General features: G+C 46.2%; 1 protein-coding gene across 1 annotated transcript; it reads right to left on the reverse strand.

Annotated features, from left to right (window-relative positions):
- Positions 1–8844: 8844 nt before the first annotated feature.
- On the reverse strand, positions 8845–25201 carry SLAMF7 (SLAM family member 7). Its single transcript, XM_040452436.1, has 7 exons — positions 25075–25201; positions 15099–15431; positions 13309–13581; positions 12978–13094; positions 11934–12037; positions 11133–11195; positions 8845–10376 (listed from the first exon to the last, which is right to left on the reverse strand). Exons 1-7 carry the CDS (start codon positions 25124–25126, stop codon positions 10305–10307), a joined length of 1014 nt encoding a protein of 337 aa, XP_040308370.1. The 5' UTR covers positions 25127–25201; the 3' UTR covers positions 8845–10304.
- Positions 25202–26975: the final 1774 nt, after the last annotated feature.

Below are 26975 nucleotides of genomic sequence, written 5' to 3' on the forward strand. Positions count from 1 at the left end.
CCCGAGCATTTAGAAGGTGCCTGTGTTGTTGGAGGCTTCGAGGAGCGGTCTGGATACATCGCCACCCCTCTGGGAGCTCAGTCACAATTGTTACAGTTCGCCCCTGACCCCACGAACTGACTTGAGCGGGGACGGAGCGAGTTGTACGAGAGCCTTTGACCGTGTCTGGCTTCTCCATTGAATGAGACCAATGCTCATTCTTAGTTCCTTCTGTGTCTCCAATATACAGCATGGAATAGGCGTGAAACATGCGACTCTGACAGGACCCAAGGACACATGGTCACGGGTTGCAGACGCTAACATTCTCCCGGCCCTTCCAGGGCGTCCGGAGGGCAGTCCACCTCCTTCCCCCTGATTTGGCTTCCTTAAGGGGCCTCCAGCCCACCTACACTTCTGACTTCTTTTCTTGGAAATCCCTTCCCCTGTCTGCCTGTCTTCCATTTCTTCTCTTTCCTTCCTTTTACGCCAGTTCCTAACCTGTGGTCATTGTTTCATTCAGCCTCCTTCCTACTTTGCTCCTTGAAGAAAGAATTTCTTCTCTTTTTGGTCCTGGGACCTTTGCTGATTGGATACATTCGACCTTGACACGTGGAGAAGTCAAGAGAAATAATGTGAGGAGGGGGTCACCCTGTGAGACAGAGACATGAGTGCCACCTGCTGCCGACATCTCCCGGTGAGAGAGGGACACCAATCCCGAGTAAGACATAAACCCTATTTCATTTGCAAACGGAGTTCGGAATCGCCAACAAGCTGTGACATAGCTTCGGTTTAAAACAACCTGTTTGGGGCACCTGGGTGGCTCAGTCAGTTAAGCATCCAACTCTGGATTTTGGTCCAGGTCACGATCTCACATTTCGCGAGTTCGAGCCCCACGTCTGCGCTGACAGGGCCGAGTCTGTTTGGGATTCTGTCTCTCCCTCTCTCTCTCTGTCTGCCCCTTCCCTGTGCTCTCTTTCCCTCTCTCTTTCAAAATAACTGAACTTAAAAAATAAAATAACCTGTTTATGTTTTGTTTAATCTTATTTTATTTCATTATTTAAAAAAAAATTTTTTTTTTAACATTTATTTATTTTTGAGACAGAGAGAGAGCATGAACGGAGGAGGGTCAGAGAGAGAGGGAGACACAGAATCAGAAGCAGGCTCCAGGCTCTGAGCCATCAGCCCAGAGCCTGACGCGGGGCTTGAACTCATGGACCGTGAGATCGTGACCTGAGCCGAAGTCGGACGCTCAACCGACTGAGCCACCCAGGCGCCCCTTATTTTATTTCATTATTATTTTTTAATGTTGATTTCTTTTTGAGAGAGCCAGAGCACGAGCGGGGGAGGGGCAGAGAGAGAGGGAGACACAGAGTCCGAAGCAGGTTCCGGGCTCCGAGCTGTTGGCACGGAGCCCGACGCAGGGCTCGATCCCACGAATCGTGAGATCGTGACCTGAGCCGAAGTCAGACGCTCAACCGACTAAGTCACCCGGGTGCCTCTGTTCAATCATACTTTAAAGTGTTCAGAAAGAAAAGAGGGCTTATTCATTTTAGAAAAGTCGAACGTTTGAAACATAAGAAGGTTCATGAAGTGATTAAGTGTTGTGAATATGTGTATTCATCTTCTGTTAACATTGAAGGAAATGGGCCCAGAGGCAACTTAAATTTTTTCTCCTCGGAGCAGCCTTTTGACCACCTTACTTAAGCAAATCTTTCCTCTTATTCATAATCGTTGTACTCAGCTCAGTTTGGTCAAATTATCACAATCCGTAAATAAATACTTCTTTGTTGGTCTTTTTGTTTACCGTCTCTTCTCCCCCGCAAGACGCTCAGCCCCATGAGGACAAGAGCTGTATCTGTTTAACTCACAACTGCAAACTCAGAGGGCAACCGAGTGCTTGGCTTGTGGTAGATATTTCAGTATTTTTTGAATGAATGAATAACCAACGGATGAGAGTTGAGAACATTTTGTCTTAAGTTCAAAGACCGTCAGGTGTCGTAAAAATCTGGGACCTGTACCATTGTGTGTGTAACCGTGTGTGTGTTTTCTTTCTGCTTTTGAAAGAAGGAAGGAAGGGGCGCCTGGGTGGCGCAGTCGGTTAAGCGTCCGACTTCAGCCAGGTCACGATCTCGCGGTCCGTGAGTTCGAGCCCCGCGTCGGGCTCTGGGCTGATGGCTCAGAGCCTGGAGCCTGTTTCCGATTCTGTGTCTTCCTCTCTCTCTGCCCCTCCCCCGTTCATGCTCTGTCTCTCTCTGTCCCAAAAATAAACGTTGAAAAAAAAAAAATTAAAAAAAAAAAAAAAAAGAAAGAAGGAAGGAAATGGAATCCTTATCCTGAAATATCCTTCATAGGGGCCAAGGTCAGGCCGTCCTCAGGCAGCCACTTTAGCATTGAGATCATGCTGAGCTGAAAACATAGGCCCAAAAGACTTGGGAAGAAACTTTGAACTCCCCCATTCCCCACCAAAGAATTTTTTGTTTTTTTTTTTTTTTTTGAGAGAGAGAGGGCACAAGTGAGCAAGGGGCAGAGAAAGAGAGAGAGAGAAAGAGAGAGAAATAGGGTTCCCCCGAAGCAGGGCTCGAGCTCACCCAAAGTGGGACTCAGGCTCAGCCGATTCTCCCTTACCAAAGGATTTAGACAGAGGACCTGTTCCAGGAAGAGAACCATTAGCACAGAGGGATACAGCATAATATGACCTAGGGGTGGCACACAGGGAGGAACTTGGTTAGCAAAGTCTGTGAGAATTCTTCTCTATGTCCCATTGTTTCTGTATGGGCCAGCAGACATCTGTTTACCCAAAATTTACTCTTTTTCGTTTTTCTGTGAAGTGACTTCCTTCCCTTTGAGGTCCCAGCCTCCTATCCCCTTCTCCTTATTTCCAGATGACAGATACCTCATTTTGCCTGTCTTTGGAATGTTCCATGCATATATGGATTCTCTGTATGTACCAAATTAAGTTAGATTTTCTCCTGTTAATCTCTCTCATGTGTAGGGACCAAGAACAGGCTGTCCCCAAGGTGGGCTACTTTGGCATGAACATTATTTTGAGTGAAAAGCAATCAAAAGCCAGCAGACTCAGGAAAAGCTGTTTACCTCCCCCTCAACTGCCTGCCTGTACCAGGAAGAGCTTTATTTTATTTTATTTTATTTTATTTTATTTTATTTTATTTTAGAGACAAAGTATGAGTGGGTGGGGGAGAGGGGCAGAGGGAGAGGAAGGGAATCTTAAGCAGGCTACACGCTCACTGTGAATCCCCATGTGGGGGCTTCATCTAATGATCCTGGGATCAAGACCTGAGCCGAGCAGGACGCTCAACTGACCGAGCCACTCTGGTGCCCCAGGAAGTGAGCTGTTAACAGAGATTCCTTTTTACCTAAGAAACGTAGCTGCCTAATAGGGCATATTTGTTCTCCAAACCTTTCCTCTCACCTTCCCGCCAACGGCCTTCCTCCCCTCTGTATCCTCAGACTCCTACCTCTTTCCTGAGCTCACATAGGCTTCGTGCAGCCTCACTGTCTTTGGAGTTCCATGTCTGTGTGGCTTCCCTGCGCGCAGAAAACTGAATTGATTTTCTCCTGTTAATCTGCCTCCTGTCAGTTTGATTCTTAGTCCAGCTGGAGGGACCTCAAAGGGCAGAGGGAATTTTTCCTTCCCAACACCTTCTAAGTAGTTTGTTGGCGTCTAGCCTTGACACCCTATAATCGGTTTCTTCCGCTGAAATTTTAGAAGCACCACTCCTTTGGTCCAGATACACTGACTTTCTTTCATGTCCTCTCACCCTGTCGAAGGGTCTTGGCACAGGCTCTGCCCTCTGCCCTGGCTCTGCTTTCCTGTAAGTAGCTCTTACTCGCCGTAGATCTCAGCTCGATCATTACCGTGTGGGAGAAACCTTCCTGGATCCTGGCAGCACCCCTGGTGCAGGTTACCACTGCACCATGCATCTTTCTTTCATACAAGTCATTGCCACTGCAGTGGTATTTGAAGAATAATTTGACTCTTGGCCTCTAAAAAGGAAACTCTTTTTCCTCTCTACTGCACCAACTAAAGGATGACTTCTCTGTTCTTTTCTGCTCAAAGCGAACACATCTGGCACTAAATTTTGTGTGGCTCTTTCACCCACACCAACCGATTCTCCAACACCAGCTAGGAGTCCTACAGTTCAATAAAATTTTGATACAATCAGCGTCAGACCTGACAAGTGATGGGCTCAGTCCCAAGAGACTGCCCGCTTCAGAGGCCAGTGGCAGGTTTGGGCGCGCCATACTTCTGACCAGCCCACGGTGGTCTAAGGGTTCCCACAACCCTCTCCTAGGAGTCAATAATTTGCTAGAATGCTTCACGAAACTGAGGAAACACAGTCTTTGTATGGAGGTGTCATTAGGTGGGCATGATCGATTAATCGTTGGACATTGGGGACAAAACCTTATCTCCAGCCCCTCTCCCATCCCTGGATGTTGGGATAGGAGGTAGGGAATTTAGGGGAAATGGGGCTGAAGCTCCAACCCTCTAATCATTTTGTGGGTTCCTCTGGCAACCAGCCTACACCCTGAGGCTATCTGGGAACCTTCAGCCACCAGTCACCTCATTAGCTTACAAAAAGACACTTACCTCTTTGAAGATTCCAAGGGTTTGAGGAGCTGTGTGGAAGGAAACTGGGAGGCAGACCAAATTTATATTTATTATTATCTCTCAATATCATAGCCTCTCTCATTAGAATTAAGCGCCCTGAGGACAGAGACCTCTGTTTGGTCCCTGCTCTATTTTCTGTGTTCGGCACAGTACCTGGTACTTAGCGATGCTCATTAAGTCCCGCTGAATGAGTCAGTAATAAAGGCTCGCATGCCTGGGTAAGTGAATACCTGCCTGACACCTTTTTCTCTCCCCAACCAGACTTTCTATATTTGAGAATCCAGTAGCAGCAGCTCAGAAACCCCAAACCACACTGCTTTGGGTGCTCGCCGCCTTTGATGACTCTTGATGTGAAAGATGGCTTTCTGTCCTCACAAGCAGGCGGTTTCCTTTACCTGCTAGTTGAGCTCATGAGGCAAAGCCTTTTTCTGTGCGTGGGTTTGGTAAAGGTCTTACTGAGGGTCCAGACTCCAGATCTATTGGGATTCCTGGGCTCAGTGTTGTCACTGGCTTAAAAAGGGGGGCTAAGTCTAGTTATTTCACCGTTTGAACTGGCTTAAAGGAGAGGGGGTGGGCACGGATGGGTTCTGAAGCAAGTCATTACTCTCCCCCACCAAGCTTCGCCCACTCTAAAGCTACTCCACCCTCAAACCACCTTCTCTGAGGCAGAGTAATCTTTTCCTCTGATCTTCACTGTCCTAGGGGCTTCTCTCTTCTTCTCACCTCATTCTTAGCTGGAGGAGGCACTTTCCATCCTCCTCCACGGCACCCCGCCCCCAAGATAGGGGTCTCAGACTTTCCCCTCAACTCCTCACAGTGGGTCACACCTCTTTATTCTCACTGAACATTTATTTAAAACTTCTTCCACTCCATTATGTAAGACATGATTTCTCATTAAAGAACATTTGGAAAATGAAGATAAGCGGAAGAAAACTAAGCCACCTAAGATATCACTTGCCCCGCCCCACCCACCTCCAAGCAGCGTTAATCTTCTGACGTTTTTTCTTCTAAGTTTTTCCTTGCATTGGTATTTTTAAAACATAGTCGTAATCATACATCACATTAAATTTTACTTTCTACTTTCTTTCACTTGTGACGTTGTAGAGGAGGGAAAATAATCTCTAGCCATTTCTGGGTTCTGTGGCTGAGACCCTCCACCTCTCATACCAAAAGATTAACAAGAGAAAAACAAAACAGAAGTTTAGTAACATATATACAGGGGAAATACCCAGACCCTGAATAAAACTCCCCCAAATGGCCCAAGCCACCATCTTAAATATCATCTTCAACTAAAGGCAAAAGAAAGATGTTTTGAGGGAGAAGCCCTTTATGGGAAATTAGCAGGAAAAATATAATAAAGGGTATGGTTGTCCTGTAGATTTAAGTTGGTGCCTCCTCTGTTGATAAGATTCTTTTGTAATTCAGAGCCGTCCTTCTCTTTCTGGTACAGGAGGGAGACACCTGTACATATGGAGCTTTCTTTCATAGATGTAATTGTCCCTTACAAGAAGGACAAAAGATCGTCTCTGTCTGCGGTTTCTTAAAAATAATCAGCTCAAAATAATCCTTGTGCTCAAGAAGCATACTTTGAGGTGGCACATTCAACGACCCTTCAAAGTCAAAGTCATAACATTTTCTAGTTTTATAGCCCATAATTCCTAATGTCCCTGTTCGCTTCACCTTTCCTTGTGGGTAGACTCTTCGGTGGTTTCCAGAATTTCACTATAATAAATGGGAAAATAATGCATAATCTTTGTATGTAAATCTCACAGTGTCTTTTTGAGACAAGATGATTCTCAATCCCATTCTTTGCCAGGAAGCTTTTTTTTTTTTTTTTTTTTTTAGATTTTTTTTGGGGGGGGGGGGGAGAGGGTGTGTGTGCATGCTTGAGTAGGGGAGAGGCAGATAGAGAGGGGAGAGAGAATCCCAAGCAGGCTCTGTACTGTCAGCATGGAGCCCGCCATGGGTACATGAATTCATGAATCGTGAGATCATGACCTGGGCCAAAACGAAGAGTCCAGCGCCTAACCAACTGAGACACACAGGTGCCCCGGGAAGCATTGTTTCCAAGTTCTTTCAACACTTGGAGGAAAATAAATTTCCATTTCCCCCATCTCTTCCTGCCCCCTTTGCTGTAAACCAGTGTTGAAATACACTTCTAGGTCCAAGATGGGCCACTTCTGTTCAAGGTACCACGGAAGCAAATCAAAACTTGAATACCTTTTGTGTCCCTGCAAATGTTCCACTTGATCAGAAACTCAGTGGCATTTCCAGTCAACCAACCTCCAAATGCCAAGCCAGCTTGGGACCTTCTCACTCCAAACAAGGCTGGCTATGTGGCTCTAGTCAATCAGATGTTTTCTATTTTTCTCTTCCTTGTTCTTTATTCTTTATCCTATAAAGGCTTCTTGCCTTCTACTCCATTGTGCAGTTCCCTGATTGGAGACTTCCCACTTCATGAAGTGTTTAATAAAGTTTGTTTGTATTACCTACTTTTTGTTAATTATTTTTTAACTCCAGTGCGGGGAAGCAGAATATACCACCTCAAAATGTGCCACTTTGGCATGTGGATTATTTTGAACTGTCATCAACCAAGACCCAGCAGGCTCAGGAAAAGCTTTTTGCCTCTCCAAATTCTAATTCTAACAGAATTTAGAAAGAGGGTCTGTACCAGAAAGAGAGCCACTACCAGAGGTAATGTTTTCATCCGAGAGACTTATCTACACGGCAGGGCAAACATTGTGTACAAAACATTTGCTCTCCTCATCCTCCTGTGAATCACCTTTCTCCCCTTTGAAATCCTAGACCCCTATCCCTTTCCTTAGCTCAGGATAGTGTTAAAGCCTCAATTACCTGACTGGCTGGGTCTCATATTTTTATGTGGCCCCCGAATATATGAAACCAATTCTTTTCACCTGTTAATCTGTCTTGTCAATCTAATTGTTATACCAGCCAAAGAACCTAGAAAGGAAGAAGTGAAAGTTTCTCCTCCCCTACACCAGACACCTCCCTTTTAAGGGCTGATTCTCTATTTTAATGCTTCTGTATCTTATCCAAGTTGACTTGTAGGAAGTTAGCCATTTTTCCCCCCGTATTATTCCCTTCCCAAGCATCATGAGCCATATATGAATCTTGTACTCCACACCATGCACTTAACACTGGTTTCATATAATCCCACACTGCAAGCCCTATAAGGGCTTTAGAAATAAGAAAATAGAAACAAGAAATGAGAAAATAGTCTTTGGCAAAGGTCACTCTGCTAGTAAGGGCTTTTGACTCCAGACTGCTTGTCTCCAAAGCTATGCCGTTTCCCTCATGCTACACTTGGGAAGAGGGGGATCCACTCCTCTCTAGCCTTTTTTTTTTTTAAAATATCTATTTCTTGTGAGATACACACACACACACACACACACACACACACACACACAGAGTGCGAGCAAGGGAGGGACAGAGAGAGAGGGAGATCTAGAATCTGAAGTAGGCTCCAGGCTCTGAGTTGTCAACACAGAGTCTGACTCGGTTTGAACCTATGAACCATGAGATCATGACCTAAGCCGAAGTCGTAGGCTTAACTAACTGAGCCACCCAGGTGCCCCCACCCCTCTCTAGCTTTGAGTCCCCATCTTCCTCATCCTCTGGTGGATGATGGGTGGTGGAGTGGGCACTGCTTTTTTTCTAGCTTTGGTTGTATACGGCAGTTTCTCTTTGCCTCAATTTCAACATTTGTAGAGTGGACACAAGTACCTAGGCCAGCTTGTCCTGTAGGAGTCATGTGAGGACCCGTAGGATAAAACTTTACTTTACATGAAAGCAACTGGCTCCTTGCAAGAGATTGTGGGATGTGGATGGGGGTGGGAGAGGGGCGTCATAGAAAACTCACCTGTTGTTGGGATGTTCACCTTACTCAGGAAGTCCCTACCCTCCTAGCCAATTATGCCCTGGTTCCATGTTGCCTCTTCAAATGCTTTATAAAATTTGCTCTTTTCCCAAGTCCCTTGAGAAGAGTTTCCACTGCTTGGGAGTCACTGTGCTCCCCCAATCCGTGGGTTGCTTTCTTTTGAATAAAAGGCATTAAACAAAACTGTTTTCGTTTTGTGATTTGGCAGTTCAGGCCCCCTCAGACCTGGAGCATCAGATCCCTTCCCACCATTTTCCTTCAAGATGCGTCCATAAATATATCAAAAGTAACTATCCTCCTCCCCACGTTTTTCATTTCATCAAAAAGGGAAACTCTATGAGGGGCGGGGATTACATACATTTTATTTGCCAGACTGACCTGGCGGGGATTCTCAATAAATATTGGTTGAATGAATTACACAACTTTAAATATTTATACATGATCACCTCTAGTTCTGCGTCTTTTATAATAGATTCGAAATGTGTCTTCAGGCTCAGTGTCTCCATTGAGATGGGCTTTTGTACAGCCCTAAGGCACGACCTTCTCACCTACAGCACGGAGTGTAAATAGAGCTGAGGCAGCAGTCCTTGTCTTCAGTCCCGACACACTTTAGAATTTCCATCCGGCCATAGTCTTCTGCCTGGCTTCTCTGTCCTTGTGTTCTTTGACCTCCAGGTCCTGTGGATCCACACTTGGCTCTCCGGTTATTGGGGATTTGTGGTGAGACCTGCTCCTAATGCCCACAGAAGTCATTCATGAGGAACCAATTTCGTAAGGGCAGAGATCACACCTGACCAAAATCAGTGTAGGCTCAGCACGGTGCCAGGAACACGGTTAATGAGGTGGTTAGTGAATCCATTTCTGGCTACTACGTCTGCTTTTTCTGGAAATGTCTGCCATTCCTATATTCTTGCCTTTTTGGCTGCCGGACTCTAGGTCCACTCCTGACCTCCAAGCCCTAGAATGGGAGCTGTCATTCTTAGGACAGACGCTGCATTTACATTTTGTGGAGACACTTCTAAGCCCCTTGCTTGGGGTTGGCTGATAAACTCACCATCACATGTCCAGGAAAAGATGGTTACCCATTCATGGTTTGAGGACATTTCTCAGGAGTGGATGGAATTAAGAACTCATCTGAAGGACCTCAAATCTGAAGATAGTCGCTCTGGAAGGAAGTCAGTAATTCATTCTTCCTTGATATTTCTGGTCAATTCAGTGATTTTTTTTTTTTTTTTACCATTTTCTTTTTTTTTTTTTTATGGTGAAAAATTTTATATTTAGATTTAGCCAGCCGGACTCAGTTTAGATGATCCCAATTTTGTTGGCAACATCCAAAACATCATAGTCGGGAGCCAGTCGAACATATGTTTCCTTTTCTCCATCAGGCCTGATCAGAGTGTTGACCTTGGCCACGCCAATATCGTAGAGCTTCTCCACCGCCTGTCTGATCTGGTGCGTGATGGCCTTGACACCCACGATGAAACAAGTGTGTTGTGTCTTCCATTTTCTTCTTCACGGCTGACTCGGTAGTCAGGGGGAGCTTGATGATGGCACAGTGGTCAAGCTTGTTTCTCCTGAGGCTGCTCTTCCCAGGATATTTGGGCTGCCTTTGGAGACGCAGTGTTTTGGGCCGCCGGAATGTAGGTGACGTGCAGATCTTCTTCTTTTTTTATGACTGTGGACACCTTTCAGCACTACTTTCTTGGCCTTCAAAGCCTTTGCTTTGGCTTTGGCTTTGGGAGGGGCAGGGGCTTCCTTCTTCGCCGTCTTCATGAGGCAGAAGCAATGCACTGCTGTTTAGTTGACGATCTCATAGGTAAATAACGTTGGTGTGTCTGGGGATATGGGTGTAGAGTGGGGCTCCTCCATCTGTTAGGCAGATATAAAGATCAGAGGTAGAGGTGGGAGGGCTCTGGATCCCACCAGAAGACGCCACCATCCCAGACGCTCTTCCTAGCCAGGGTCACCCAATTATTACTTAAGTTCCAACCACATTTATCTTGTTGAATGCTTAACGAGCTGCGCTTTACTTCCAATAATCCTATTGCTTTCCTAAGTAAAGTGCTAACTAAGCAAAGTGCTTGGCCCATCCTCATCTTTTCTGATCTGGTTGGGAGGAGAGACGGGACAGTGTCACCACTTCTGCGAAGCGTGATCTGTGAAGGGTTAAGCTATTAAAGCTTAGCACGTTAGTAGTTTGACTAGGGAGAGGGTGCGAACACGATGCAACGTAGGTAGACCAAAGAAAAGCAGCAGAAATTTCTCCCACCTCCGGCTTACTGGTGGCTCAGCAGCAGGCTGGCATTGCCTCCCCAGCCCTCTGAGGCATGACCCAAGCCTTGGACTTTTCTCAACCCAAGTCTTCGGGATCCTGCTGATTTTCCCTAGAGCTTCTTCTCTCCCTTTCTATTTGTTCCATATTGCCCCATTGAACGCCTAAGACATAATTCTCATTTATTCTGTTTATTCTTGGGTAACCCCCAGCAAAGAGAATGGGAACATACTGGGGAAACGTTTAATACCAGAGAATACAAGATCTTTGGGGCCCAAGACATTTTTCGCTAAGCTTAAACCAGGAAAAAGGATGAGACAAGTAAGGTGAATCTCAGCTCTAAAGCTTCTTACCTTTTGAGGTATTTGCACTGAGAAATAAAGTGTTTTTTCTGGCTTTTCCTCTGGAATAGTTTTCTATTAAAAAAACAAAGAAGAAATCATAGGGTCAGCTCGACAAGGCCAAAGAGACACCCAGAGTCTAGAGTAAGGGAAAGCAGAGATGGGAGAAGGGGCAAGAAGGAAGAGAGGTTCTGGAAGGAAGAGAGGAATGGGGAAGGGAGAAGCTCTTGTTGGTGAGTGTTATTATAATTATTAATAACTCCTTTTCAAGAAGACATTGCCTGATTGTTAAACTGTGCTGTATTTAAATAAGTTTAAAAATGTGTAAGATATAGAAGTCCTGTGAGCTATGAGCAGCCTAAGGTGATGGAAGTATAATGGGAAGTAATATTGTTAAAGTTGCAACTAAATTTTTCCATTAGCCTGAAGGGTCCTTGGAGCAAATATGTGAGGATCACCAATGGGTCAAAACGACAGAACTACATTATAACTTAAACATCAGGCCAGAGTCACGCTTTTCTACCTGCCGTCCTTTGAAAAAGAAATTGGGCCTGTTGAGTGGCCCTCGTGAACTGTGGAGGGAAGGGAAGATTCCATGGATCACATGGTGAGCATTACTGGCTGGGTCAGAAACAGAGGCCACCAAATCCTGCACAAGACAGAATTCATAAGGACTTGGGGAGACACATGGGGTTTCAAGGACTATACATCCTCATAGCCATGTTACCCAAGTCCATGCAGAAATTTCAACTAAAGCAAGAAGGGCCTTAGAGAATAAGATCAGGCTCCAGGAAAGATAGAAAAAGGACTCACATCAACGCAAGTGATTGTGTCGTAAACTGGGGTCTCTCCAGACGGGGGGTAGTAGTTAGGAATTTCCTGATGAGTGTCCATTCCCTTCCTCTCTTCAATGGACTCTGAAAGTGAGGCGGGAGAGAATCAGGGCCAAACCTCTTTCCACTCACCACCCCCACCAGCTCACCCCCTGGAAGACCCACTTAAGGTTACTGCCATGCTGAGTCCCTACAACTGAAGGGTGTTTCAGGACATGGGACTCTCAGTGCTACACTCAGGGAGATCCCACGATGAGCTGGTTACTCTCAGCACTTCACTTCCCAATTTTTGGACCAAGTCAGCCAAAAGGAGAAGCAGAGCAAGTCAGAAATGCCTTCAGAGCTCTTTCAAGAGGGAAGAAAGATTTTAACATTTGCAATTTATACACAACTGATGCTTAGGTCCCTCCCCAACACCCCACACAAACAGTATCAGTGGGAACCTGAGAAAACAAATCAGCAGGGTTTAGGGATGCAGAGCCTGGGATATGGCATGGAAAGAGGCAGAGACAGACTTCTCCAGGAGGAATGTATCTAGACTGAGGTACAGAGTAAAGAGAGGTCTCTGGAGTTGGTCCGGTGACGAGGGCCAGAACTGGTTTGGGGCCTCTGACAAGAATGGGGATTGGAAGGGCTGATTAGGGTGTGCCGCTCTATGGGACCTCAGAGTTGGAGGCTGTCACCTCCCGGGTCGGGGGAGCAGAGTCAGCAGTGTGGGGTTTGTGTCATCAGGAGAGTCACGCCAGTAAGTCCCTTTGGGGGAAGGGTAGGGGTGGCACTGGGGAGGGAACTGGGAGGAGTTTGGTCTTAGGGGAGGAGTTAGGGACTCCAGCACTCTCTTACTCCAGAACTAAGGAGTGAAGGTTGATTGTGTTCTCCTTGAGGACACAGAGTATGGCTTCTTCATTTCTGTATCCTTAGTGCCTAGTATTGAGCCTGGCACACGGCTCAACGTATGTTTGTCGAATAAACGAGGGAGCACATGCACGGATGAGGCTGAAGGCAAAAATAGTGTATGCTCTACCTTTTCTTTTTTCTCTCTGCATAATCAACAGAACTGGCATCAGTGCAAAGGCAATGATCAGCAACAGCACCCCCAGGGAAGCCAGGATCATGGAGGATTCTGAGTCAGCAGCCGCACCTTTAAAGATAGAATAGGTGGGGGCACAGGGAAGGGAGAAGAGTCAGATAGGGAAAATGACCCAACTTTTGAGGCAAGTGCCACCTCCCTCCCAGTCTGGTAAGTTCCCGGGGGTCTCCAGTTTTCATGGGCTGTTCCCAAGGGGACCAGGGACTGAAGAAGGTATAGGTCCTGAGACCAGAGGCCCCTGGAGAGAGAGAGGAGAGAGAGTCACCTTCACAGAGCTTCCAGGCAGAGATGGGGTTTGAAGAGTTGCTGCTGATGGGGTTCCGGACCACACAGATGAAGATCGTGTCCCTTTCCCCCAGCCTCCAGGATATGGGAAGGATGGAGCCATTATGGGACTCATTGGCTGCCTGCCCCAGGGACTCCCAGCTGTAGGTCACATCCTCTCCTCCCTGGTCCATGAAGCATGTCAGGTTGGTGAGACAGGTGCCATTCTTATTGTTCTGCAGACCCATGGTAACTTTGGGCTTTGATAGGTGTTCTGCAAAAGAGAAACAGACCACCAAGGGTGGAAACTATGCCTTTTCTGAATTATTCTTGTAGATCTCGGGCTGAATCTCTGTGGTGCTACAGAGCAGAGAGGGAGCAGCAGTCCAGGGAAGAATTCTTATTCTTATCTGGGAAAGAGCTACCTAGGTCTGCTTTCCCACAGCTACCTAAAAGCACCAATAGCAGTAGAAATAATAATAATACAACAAGAAAGCAGCCGCCATTTTCAACGCACAGCTATACGGCCAGCCTTGTGCTAGATGCATCGTAGATGGGAGCTAATTTTATCTTTTCCAGAGGCTCCCCATTCTTCTGTCCTCAGGCTTCCTTGAAGCGACTTTCGCTTTACTCTCTGGGAGACAATAGTGTGGGAATAATACCTCTGGTGCCCCCCCTCTCTCTTCTGCTCACTGTTCTCCCCTAGAGAATGAGCAATTTGCTCATTGATGAGATGGTGAGAGCCTGACATCCACCCTCTACATTTCTCTACTACATCTGTCTACTTTGCGCTGTTACGATTTCTGTTTAGATGTGGTTTGACCTTTTCCCCCTCCCCCAGCTAGTCTGGCCACATAACGCGTGTCCCCCTGATCCCCTCAATTATGTCTATATGGAGGACCACCTGGCTCAAGGTCCATAGCCTACATCTTTTTTTTTTTTTTTTAATTTTTTTTTTCAACGTTTATTTATTTTTGGGACAGAGAGAGACAGAGCATGAACGGGGGAGGGGCAGAGAGAGAGGGAGACACAGAATCGGAAACAGGCTCCAGGCTCTGAGCCATCAGCCCAGAGCCCGACGCGGGGCTCGAACTCACGGACCGCGAGATCGTGACCTGGCTGAAGTCGGACGCTTAACCGACTGCGCCACCCAGGCGCCCCCATAGCCTACATCTTAAGGGCAAACCTGGAGGCCCATCTCCTGGCATCCCTTGTACTGTAGCTCAGTGAGTGAGACAACTATTCTTACAGCTGGTTGGGTCATTGTTTTGTAAGTTCATCTTCCCTGAGTGATCTAGAGTTGGGGGAAAATATTTCTCCTATCTAGCTTCGTCAGAAAAAATAACTGATATTTTTATCTTCCTCCTGATTCTTGTGTCCATTTCTCAATTGGTTGGCGTTGGTAGGGGAGAAGGTGTAATTGATGTTTATACACGAAAGTCTTTCTAAGATAGGGATCCCTTTCTTCCTCATTACAGATAGGGAAACGGAGTTTCATAGAGCTTAAGTAACCTGGCGAAGGCTATGCAGTTAGTAGGTAGAGCAGCCAGCATTTGGCTTGTGTGGTCGCTGTGTCCCACATCATCCATTGTCTATACTGCATTGCCTCTCACAGTCTCTGAACAGGAAGGGAACTTAGGGGTCAACTACATTCACTTCATCCATACAAGAGTTCCCTCTTCCACATTCTTGCTAAGAGTTCATCCAACCTTTGCTTGAACAGCTCCAATATCAGAGTTTACCACCACTTTATGAAAACAGTCATCCACTTTGGGAACCGATTCTGCTCACCATAGACACGCAGCCTATACTCCTGGCTGAAGGAGTCTTTGAGGGAAGAGCTGTATATCACCATGCGGTAGTCACCAGAGTCATTCTTACTCAGTTTGCTGAGCTTCAGGGAATAGTTTCCTTGTAAAAACTTCACCCTTTCCTTGTTACGACTGTGGGTCACTATGACGTTGGCTTGTCTGTCTGGCATTTTTGGCTCTATGGTGACGAGAGGGGTTGTGTTGAACGTCCAGACGATAGTGTCTATCTGAATTCCTGGGAGCTTCAGAGGGAAAGTCACAGACCCACCAAGGTTACCAACCAGCTCCTTCGGGGCTCCACAGGTTGCTGGCCCTGCAGAGACAGAGAACCGTAAAATAAACCCATGTCCCTGCCCTTGTCACCAATTATTCGCCTGCTTTGGGTCCTGGGAAGGTCCTGAGAAACCCTGTGGAGCCAACCCAACCAACCTCTGGGAAACCCTTTGAAACCTCATTCACACGAAGGCACTGAGGTCAGAGCGCCTTGCCTGAAAGCAGTGACTGCAGGCGAACCCATCCCTTCCCAGAGACCTCAGTCTGGAAAGACCACACTCTGAGGTAGGTCATAAGGCCCGGCTCCATCCTTGACAAGTTCCCGTTAGGGGACAAGTGGGGAGCTTACTGTCCCCTTCCCCCAGACTCCCTTGGGAGAACTGATCTGGATGCAGAAGCACAGACCAGACACTGGGGAGGGAGCTCTAAGTTCCTAATGATAACAATATCTGGGAAACTTGGTCTTCTGTTTTAGGGTAGATTAAGGTGCATTCAAGATCATCCTTGAGTGAGGTTCTCATTGACCTGAATTTCAGTGTCCTTCGTTGAGTGGAAAGGCAAGGGGTGAGTTACTGGATGCCCTGCAGTATGTCCAGGGGCACCCGTGATCCTTACGCCCAACGATTAGGACTTGTAGTGAGGCTTATTTAACTCTTAAAACAATGCTTAGAGGAAGGATTCATATATATATATATATATATATATATATATATATATATATATGGAACTTGAGCCACAATGAGGTTAAATGACTTGTTGAAATTACAGTCTGTAAGAGGGAAAGCCCACATCAGTACCCACAGGGTCGAGGTCTTATAGGTCACTGTTTACAGATGAGAGAACTAAATGCCAGAGGGTGAGAGAACTTATTCAAGGATCACGAATAGTGGTGAACCAAAACCAGAACCCAAAGCTTCTTAAAGGTGTTCTCCATAAAACACAAAACCCAGTTTTCTTCCCTTCTGCCTCTTACCGTAATGCGTCACGCTGAAATTTCTAAGAGAATTTTTATTAGTTCCATCACGGAAAGCACAAAAAGGAAAAAAAAAAAAAAAAAAACAAAAAACATTTTTTTTTTTTTTTTTTAACGTTTATTTATTTTTGAGACAGAGAGAGACAGAGCATGAACAGGGGAGGGGCAGAGAGAGAGAGGGAGACACAGAATCTGAGACAGGCTCCAGGCTCTGAGCTATCAGCACAGAGCCCAACGCGGGGCTCGAACTCACGGACCGTGAGATCATGACCTGAGCTGAAGTCGGACGCTTAACCAACCAAGCCACCCAGGTGCCCTGAAGAAAACCTTTTTAAGTCATCTCTCTGCCCAGCGTGGGGCTGGAACTCATAACCCCGAGATCAAGGGTTGCATGCTCTGCCTACTGAGCCAGCCAGATGCCCCAAGAAAATCTTTTCCAAATCCAACAGAGCATCCAAACTATAGGTTCCTGACCATTGTAGTATAATGAGGTAACTGCTGGTCCCCATTATGACTTTTGTAGGCTGCGTGCACTTTTGCCGTAGTTGGTCCTTCGACCATAAAAATATTAAAAATTATATTTTATGACTGCATTGGCATAATGATGAATTGTAATGCCAGCTGGATTCATTATTATATATTAATTGTTATCATTATACTTACTTTTCTTCTGACTCTGAAATTAAAACTATCGTAGGTCCCGGGCCCTGTGCCTCAGTGGCTCCGTATGATTGACCAAGCATCCAGGTTCTATTTCTATATGTTGCCATACTTTTTATTTATTTATTTATTTTTTTAAATTTTTTTTTCAACATTTTTTATTTATTTTTGGGACAGAGAGAGACAGAGCATGAACGGGGGAGGGGCAGAGAGAGAGGGAGACACAGAATCGGAAACAGGCTCCAGGCTCCGAGCCGTCAGCCCAGGGCCTGACGCGGGGCTCGAACTCCCGGACCGCGAGATCGTGACCTGGCTGAAGTCGGACGCTCAACCGACTGCGCCACCCAGGCGCCCCATGTTGCCATACTTTTTAAATCGAAGTAGAGTTTCATGTTAGTTTTAGGTGTGCAACACAGTAAGCCAACAATTCTATACGTGACGCAGTGTTCCCTATGATAAGCATAGTCACCACCTGTCACCAGACTAAGTTATTACAATATTATTGACTCTAATCCCTGTCCTGTACTTTTCCCCCCTGTGACTTATTTATCTCATAGTTCAAAGTTTGTACCTCTTAATCTTCTTCACCTATTTCACTCAACCCCTCAACCTCTCTGGCAACCACCACTTTGTTTTCTGTATTTGTGAGTCTGTTTCAATTTTTTTTGTTTTTGGTTCCACATATCAGTGAAATCATATGACGTTTGTCTGTCTCTGTCTGACCTCTATCACTTAGCGTAACTCCCCTGGGTCCATCCATGTGATTGCAAATGGCAAGATCTCATTCCTTTTCATGGCTCAGTAATATTCCATCATGTATATACATCACATCCTCTTTATCCATTCATCTATTCATAGACACTTGGGTTTGCTGCCACATCTTGGCTATTATAAATAATGCTGCAATAAACAAAGGGGGGGTGTATATATCTTTTCGAATTCGTGTCTTCATTTTCTTTGGGTAAATACCCAGTGGTGGAATTACTGGGTCATATGATATTTCTGTTTTTAATTTTTTGAGAAAACGCCATACTGTTTTCCACAGTGGGTGCACCATCTACATTCCCACCAACAATGTGCTAGGATTGCCTTTTCTCCACATCCTCACCAACACTTGTTATTTCTTGTCTTTTGGATCCTAGCCATTCTGATAGGTGGGAGGTGATATCTCATGGCGGTTGATTTGCATTTCCCTGATAATTAGTGATGTTGAGCATCTTTTCATGTGTTGGTTGGTCATCCCTACATCTTCTTTGGAAAAATGCCTCTTCAGGTTTTCTGCTCATTTTTCATTGGATTATTATTATTATTATTTTAGCATTGAGTGTTACCATAATATTTTCTACCCCGGTGGCACCGCTGTAACTTATCCCTCTTCTAGTAAAATACAAATTCCTGTACTGGCCTATCCAGATATCGAAAATGGCTGCACTATTTTTTCCATAGTCTCTGTTACAACCCAACTACTCTGACAAAGTTCCCAATAGAGTTGCTATGTATTAAGGTTGAATCCGTGCCCATCCCTTGTTGTAAAGATTATGCCTAATACGTAAAACGATCCTGAAAACTTGGAATTTTGATCCCTTTGCACAGGGATCAGCAACCTATAATCCATGGGCCAAATGTGGCCCGCTGCCTGTTTTGGTAAAGAGAGTTCAAATTGAACACAGCCATGTTCTTTTGCTTACATAGTGTCTCTTGCTGCTTTTCCATTACCAAGGCTGACTTGAGAAGTTACAATAGAGATTATATCCTCTGCAAAGGCTAAAATATTGACTATCTGACCCTTTACAGCAAAAGCTTGTCAGCTCATGATTGGATGAGAAAACCGAGATTAAAAAAAAAACCTAAGTAACTTGTCCAAAGGCACAAAGCTAGTAGGTGATGATCTGTTGAGGATTTAACCCAATGTCCCCCCATTGGTTTAGTCTGAAGGCCCTGGGGCATTTGTGCCAGCTCTAGCCCTCTCCCCTTCATCAGCTCCCAGGAGGGCTCAGATGTCAACCCTGAAGACTTTGGGCCTCACAGATCCTGGTTTCCCCTTCATGTCCTTCGGTGAACTTCCCTCAAGCCTGAGCTGAGCTGCCGGTGCCCCAGAGTAAGGGAATCTGATGCCACTAAATGTTCACCTAGTCCCCCTAGTCCCTCGATCACAGTTTTGGGATCTTGACCAACCTTTTTTTTGGGGGGGGTGGTAAATTTGTGTCCAAAAGTACTGGCTTCTTCCCAACCTTTTTCTTTGCAGGGGAGGGGGGTAAATTTATGGCTTCTTCCCCTGGGTAAATGCCTTTTGAGGGGCTGATTCCTGTTCAAAACATTTCTGGCCCCTTGTCCCCATAATTTATCAGTCAGTGCATATATATTTTAGATCCATCAAGCCTTTATTAAATCATTATGTTAAATAATCTGATTTTTCAAAAAGCTTCTCCCCTGCATCTCTAATACTGAAGTAGGATGGTTTCCAGTGGCTTAACCATCTCAACGGGTGTCTAAACAGTCCCAGTACATGCAACAGACAAAGTCCATTTTGTTTTCAATTTTTGACTGATCAACTAATGTTTGTGTCCTTTTACTTCAACAATAAGGTGAATATTCTGCAGTCAAATGAAGGTTGGGTATCCCCTGGCCCTAAATAGGTGCAATCCTGGATTTAGGGCACCTTTGAATAATATCATTTTCGCATGAGGTTTGGGGGGAGATGTGTAAGCTGGGGAGGTGGCAAAATGCAAGGATGTGGCTTTAGTGGCTGTGTGCACCCATTTAGGCCATGCACGATTATTCTTCTCACTTGTTCACACATGTGGTTCTATTTTTGCAGGCTGAATGTCAAGAGCTGCAAATTTCGTGTGGCGATATATATATATATATATATATATATATATATATATAAACATGCCTCCAAATTCATTGCTCCTTGTCAGTATGAAATTGGAAGACCTCACGGTGCAAATTGCCCACAGGAGCCTAGAGGGAGTCTATCGTTCTCCCTTAATTGTATCTTCAGGATGAAAAGACGGGTCATGAAAGAAGAAAGTGGTTCCACGCCATTCCCCAAATGTGAGTTCAGAGGATAGGGGGCCGGGTGGGTGAGTCCTAACCAGTTTTATTTCCTCCTCCCAGAGTTTCACAACTCAGTTTTTCAGAGTTGGTGGGGGGAAAAGGGATCCAGAAACAAGAGACTTCTCTTCTCAGTATTTCAAGACTGAACCGAAGCTTCGCGTTCTGTGGTTGGCTTTTCCACCTGCCCTGATCCTATCGAATTTTACCATGCCTAGGTAGGTCATGGTTTCCTCTTTCAGTCACTCCTTCCTCTCGCAAGGATTTATTTTGCTCCACATTTGTGCCAGGAGTTCCATATTTGTGTCTAGGAGCTGAGGATATAACTAGGGAGCAACTCCTACTCATGGGGTCAGGAGATAGTCATTAATTAACTACCTGTATGGGTTATAAAACGGGATGCAGCAGGCGTTTGGGGAACCTACAGTAGGGAAAGTGAACGTGATCTGTAAGATTGGGACACTCTAGAGATTGAGTGGATACTAACACCTACCAAAAAGGCCCAGGAGGATTGGGCCTCAAGAGACTCATCTACCCTCCCACCTGGAGGACCAGTGCAGTGACTGTCCTAACTCGCCTCTTCCGCATCCACCTTACCCTTTCCTCATTTTGTAGCAGCTGCATGGGTTGGGTAAGACTGACAGGCACCTAGCTCAAGGGATAACCTTCCTCTGGCATGGTAATTAGGTCAACAGTATCACATGACCTGGGCTGACTCATCAAAAAAGTCCAGGGCTTTTGCCCAAGGGCAGGATGACCCTATGATGTCGTGAGAAGACATGACGTCACTTACTACCACCGGACAAGCAGCCAGCCTCCCTCACCTGACTCCCAGTTTACTTTGTACCCCGCATTTTTTTGTGCTTTATCCGTCTCTCTGCCCGTCCAAGTATTATTCAAGACCCATAAAGCCCTTCCCTGAGCAAGCCTCCACTTTTTTCTCACGTCCACCCCCTGAAGTTTACCACACTTGATTTTCTACTTTAAAGTCCCCAGAAGGAGTTATTCCGCTGGGCGGTGGGTGAACGTACCATTTGTTGACCAATAACTGGTCACCTGGTGGTGAGGTCTGGGGTCACACCCAGGGAGGGATGGGGATGGCCAGGCCGTATGGAACAGTGTGAAAGGGGTAGTGCTCTGGCCTAACGGGGAGCCAGGAGACCCATGTTCATTCTGGTTCCTCTGTGATAAGCAACAAACACTTGGTATCACTCTTTAGCTCCTAAACTGGTTTAATGGGCGTTAGACTTTTTTATTTCTGAAAGTAACTCCATGAGATAGAGGTTGCTAAAACTTCACCTTATTGATGAGGACACTGGGGCTCCAAGATGCTGAGTGATTTCCCCACGGCCCCAATCCGAGAAGTGGTGGATGTGGGACGGGAAGCTAGCGGGTCCTTCTGTCTCAGAGGCCTAAGCTCTTCACACGGCTGCCTTGCCACTGAGCACTTTGAGTTTCAGTGTTTTCAACTCTCATAGAGAAAAATAACCTTTATTTGCCAGAATTTGGGGTGGATGAAGGGGTGACATGGATTTGAAAGCATTTTGAGAAGTTCAGAGCCGTCTGCCAACGGGGGGTGGGGAGGGGAGCCTTATCTAGGAGGCAGGCCTTGAGAACGCTTCTCATTTTGACTTCTCATTTCCCTAAGGATGGCTAGAAGTGAGAAACAGATTTCCCCAAACTTCTTTGGTTGGCTTCTCAGCAGGATGAACTTCTCAGAAGATGGTCTGGAGCCTAATGCTTTTGACCATTCACTGGCTAATTCACGGCAGAATGGTTATGCCCAATCACCCCGCATGGTAAGAACTCCCACAGCAAACGTCCCCTGCCAACCTGCCTTTGGAGGTGGGGAGGGGGGAGCTGGAGCAGGAGGCCCTCTGCCTTCTGTCCCGGCCAAGACTCTGATGTTTTGACAGCAGGAGCATCAGCCCTAAGACACTGTTCACAACAGGAAGGGACAACAGCTCCTCCCCTTTGTCACGTATCTTTCCTCTGGGTTATCACTTCCTCCACCATAACCTGTTTCCCCCCACAAGACTTAAGAGATGAGTGGAGAAGGGGGGAGCTGGGTGGTTCAGTTGGTTAACGGTCCATTAGCGGTCCATTAGAATGTACCAGCATCTCATGGCATCCTCTTCATGGAAGCCAGAGCATCTCAGAGCCGGGAGAGACCTTAGGGACTACAAAGTCCTATCCCACCTCACAGATGAGGAGACTGATGCTCCCTCCAAGGGTCACGGTGACGTGTTCTCAGTCAGTGGAGCCAGGACTCCTAAGGCAGGGCTTCCCAAGCTATGCCCCTGCCACCCCTGAGGCCGGTGGCAGCGCCTCAGGGTGTTTCTGGAGAGCTGAGAGAAGGTCCAGGGGGTGAGAGATGGGGAGGGGTGATGGGAAGGAGGCTGGGGAAGTCCTCTTGCGACAGGGAGGCTTCCACTCCGTGCAGTAATTTACATGTTTGATTCTGCATAAGGTTGTGTTTCATAAAAGCAAACTGTTGCTTAAGAAAGAAAAACACCAATTTTGGAAACTACTGTTCCTTACCCAACTTCCCCTTACCTCACCTACCACAGAAAGAGGATTTTAAATCAGTCTTAGGTACGTGAGACAGAGGTTGCCCCTCGGTCATCTACACCCCCACTCCCTCTTGGCTCTTCCGGTTTTTTTCAACATCTCCTCAATACCTGCTCACCCACGTTTTCTGTTTTCCTTTTTTTTTTTTTTTTTTTTTTGGAGAGGGGTGGTGGAGGGGCAGAGGGAGAGAGAGAGAGAATCTTAAGCGGACTCCACGCCCAGCGCCGAGCCTGACGTGGGGCTTGATCTCACGACGGTGAGACCATGACCTGAGCTGAAATCAAGAGTCGGATGCTTACCCGACTGAACCACCTAGGCTTGTTTTCCTTCTTTAAATTGTCTCCTCGGGGCGCCTGGGTGGCTCAGTCGGTGAAGCGTCTGACTTCGGCTCAGGTCACGATCTCGCTCGCGGTTTGCGGGTTCGAGCCCCGCGTCGGGCTCTGTGCCGACAGCTCGGAGCCCGGAGCCCGCTTCGGATTCTGGGTCTCCCTCGCTCTCTGCCCCTCCCCTGCTCACGCCCTGTCTCTCTCTCTCACTCTCTTTCTCAAAAATAGAGAAACATCAAAAAATTTTTGAAAACATGGTCTCAGCCCCGCTGTATCACTTAGTCCTCCCAAAATCTGTGAGGGAGAAGCAGACTATTGAGCCCATTTTCCGGATGAGAATCCTGAGTCCACAAGCGCTGTTTCTTGGCCCCTCTGAATGTGGCCAAGGTGGTTCCTGTTGGTACATCCACATCCTGAGCCTGGAGTGACCTGCTGTCTTCTTGGGCATCTTCAGTCCCTACCTTGGCCTCGGGTAGCTGGAGAGGTAAGGAATCTCAACAGCTCTCCTGAGGAAGATTCAGCTCAAATCCGCAATTACAGAGGGCTTCTCCAGGGTCCAGCGCATTGTCAGGCAACTGGGTGTGATGAAAAGAACACTAACTAGCTTTGGAAACCCAGTCCCTGCCCTACTTTTTAACGGCTGTACCATCTCGCCCAAGATACCTGACCTCTCCAGCCCAAGTTTGTCCATCTAAGAACGGAGGGTGATGACGTCTATCTCACAGGCTCATGAGGACACGGTGTGAAAAACGCCTTGGATGTGCAGCAGGAGCGTAATACATGCGATTAGTACTGTACTTGTTTGGTACCTGGTATCTCATTTAAAACATCACAATAATTCTGCAAGTTAGGCTATGCGCTCGCATACAGAGGCCGAGGACCTTACTCACGACAATACGACGAGGTCAAACCCGGGGGTCCTTGTCCAGGGCTGGCACTGCTTCCTCTGCCCTGCCCACTAGAGGCCCTAGGACAATCGTGGACTCCCTTCAACCACGGGGGGGGTGTAGCACCCAGTGCTGCCCACAGCTCGCGTTCTAGGTAAGCACCTGGGGGTTTGAAAAGCCCCGCTGTTTCCTCCCCCACTTCACATTTTTCAAGTTCCACTTCTGATTACTGTTTCTATTCAGGGAGCCATTTGTAAAGCGAAAGCCCACGGTAGGACCACCTGCTTCGAGCCAGGAGCTTCCTAAAAGCATGCAAAATTCTAATGAACTCAGGGAAGGCGAGGGTCTGCTGATGCTGAGCACTCAGTGAGGCCGGGAAGGATTGGGAGCAGCGACCGACTGTGTGGTCTGGGGCAGGTCGCCGCAGGAAGTCGTGGGGTGCCCACAAACGGACCACCTGTGCCAAGTCCCCAGAAGGAGACCTCATGTGGGTGCCCTGCGAGTTGGGTGACTGGAGAGATAGTCCTAACTGATGGGGCTCCAGGTCCTTTCTGAGAGCTCTGAGGTTAGTAACATCTTCAAAGAGTAGAACCCTTGGGACCAGAGAAGCAACAGCCTCGGTCCTTCGTGTTAGTAAACATAAAGTGCCTACAGTAGGAGACGCTCTTCTGAGTGGACACGGGTTGAATTGGCCTGGTTAAGAGAGAAAATTCAAACCTTTCCTGCCATTAACCTCCCTGTTATGCACAGTCATTGAAAATATCTTTCTAAGTATATTTAAAACCTATTTTTAAATATGGACTTCTAAATATTTAAAAAACGTATACTTATAAATAAGGAAACATTCACCAGTACGCTCTCATTTTGATTTTAAAGTTGCCCTCCAAGGGAAGGAAGGCTGAGGCTCGGGGAGGATAACATCTTTTATTTAAATCATGGCAGAACACAGGTCTTTCTGATATCCAGCACCCTTCCCTCAGCCCTTCCTTCCCTGGGACAACCAGAAGGGGCGACTGTCCCCAGAGCCATTCTTTCTCCTCTCATTTCTTCCTGTCCTCTGATTTCGAGGTCACGAGATGCAGAAAGTAATAGGAGACGAGGGAGCAGAACTTCCTTCCTGAGTTGGCCCGAGTCCCAGAGTGGACCCCAAAGCCTAGAGGTGTACAGGATGGGGAAGGCAGTCAGGAGGACAGGACGGTCTGGACTCACCCGGATGCTGTGAGAGAAGGACAAGGATGAAGCCTGCTAGGTAAGCAAGCATGTTGTTGTCTGGGTGTCAGTCACTCAAATGATTCCGCCTCCTTCGCACAGTGCACACACCTCTCCTTTAGCTGACGTTTTTATAGGAGGGACCATGAAAGTGACATGTGACCATGAGCTGTCTCTAGTTTTGTGTTGTCTTTTTTTCCATGCTTGTTTCACTTTAGTTGTAGGTGGTCAATGAAAGGTGTCAGGAGTGAACTGAGTCCCAAAGGTGATGCAGACCCCATTTTACAGAGAAGAAACCAGGCTCACAGAGGCTAGGAATTGATTAAGGCCACACAGCCAGTCTTTTCTGCTATATTACATCATCTCTCAGATATTCAGAACAGAGGAAATGGAAGCAAATAACAGTATTTATTGGGCTTTGCTAAATCCCAGGAGCATATGCATTTTTTGTTTTTAATTCCTGTGAGATACCACCATAATTCTTATTTCCTAGACGAGAAACTGAAGGCTTGGACAATATTACAGCAAAATTAAAAAGTTATTTTAATTAAAAGAAACCATTATGAGAGGCAGAAAGGCAAGCCACATAGTCTGAAAAGATATTTTCAATACTTTAATTCCACAAGAGTCTTATATCCATAATACATAAAGAAGTCTTACATATCAATAAGAATTAGGCAGACGACCCAATGCATAAGCGACTGAAATAGATACTCCATTAAAAAAATTTTTTTTTAAGTTTGTTCATTTATTTTGAGAGGGAGGGAGAGAGAGAGAGAGAGAGAGTGGGGGAAGGGCAGAGAAAGAGGGAGACAAAGAATCCCAAGCAGGCTCCTCACTGCCAGGGCAGAGCCCAACATGGGGCTCGATCCCACAAACCGTGAGCTCATGACCTGAGCTAAAACCAAGAGCTGGATGCATAACAATCATAAATGTGTCTCACTAGTAATCACAGATCTTCAAAAAGCAGGAAAAAAAAAGTTTCTCTTGGATAGAAGCCCAGGAGTATGATTGCTGAGTCAGATGGTAAATGTCTGTTTAATTTCTTAAGAAACTGACCGACCATTTTCTAGAGTGGTAACATTTTACATTCCCACTGGTACTTTGGGACAGCTTTGATTCTTCTATAACTTCATCAGCATCTGCTATTGTTACCATATTTTATTTTAGCTGTTTTAATAGATGTGCAGTAGTATCTTATTGCGGTTTTAATATTTAGTATTTAAATCTCTGCTCCATCTTGAGTTGATTTTTGTGTAAGGTGTGAGGTTTAGATTGAGGTTCATTTTTTCTGCCTGAAGATGTTCAATTATTCCAGCACCATTTGTCGAAAAGATAATCCTTTCTATATTTAAATGATTCTGCAATTTACGGAGAAATCACGTGGCCATACTTGCATGGGTGCATTTTGTTGTTGTTGTTGTTTTTAAATTTTTTTTTTCTTTTCAACGTTTTTATTTATTTTTGGGACAGAGAGAGACAGAGCATGAACGGGGGAGGGGCAGAGAGAGAGGGAGACACAGAATCGGAAACAGGCTCCAGGCTCCGAGCCGTCAGCCCAGAGCCCGACGCGGGGCTCGAACTCACGGACCGCGAGATCGTGACCTGGCTGAAGTCGGACGCTTAACCGACTGCGCCACCCAGGCGCCCCAGTATTTATTTATTTTTGAAAGAGAAAGAGCATGAGCAGGGGAGGAGCAGAGAGAGAGGGAGACAGAAGATCTGAAGCGGGCTCCGTGCTGTCAGTACAAAGACCAATGTGGGGCTCGAACTCACGAATCGTGAGGTCATGACCTGAGCAAAAGTCAGACCCTTAACCAACTGAGTCACCCAGGTGCCCCTTGAATGTTTTTTATAGTTTCATTTTGATTTATCTACAGTATATATATATATTTTAATGT

The sequence above is a fragment of the Herpailurus yagouaroundi genome, unplaced genomic scaffold, assembly GCF_014898765.1.
Source record: "Herpailurus yagouaroundi ecotype Mexico unplaced genomic scaffold, PumYag 207, whole genome shotgun sequence".
NCBI lineage: Eukaryota > Metazoa > Chordata > Mammalia > Carnivora > Felidae > Herpailurus > Herpailurus yagouaroundi.

Coding starts and splice junctions, on each gene's coding strand:
- SLAMF7 (XM_040452436.1), bottom strand. CDS start 25,126: ATGCTTGCTTACCTAGCAGGCTTCATCCTTGTCCTTCTCTCACAGCAT. Junction 13,095..13,308: donor TGCCTGGAAGCTCTGTGAAG/GTGACTCTCTCT, acceptor CTATCTTTAAAG/GTGCGGCTGCTGACTCAGAA. Junction 11,196..11,933: donor ACACAATCACTTGCGTTGAT/GTGAGTCCTTTT, acceptor TTTTTTTAATAG/AAAACTATTCCAGAGGAAAA.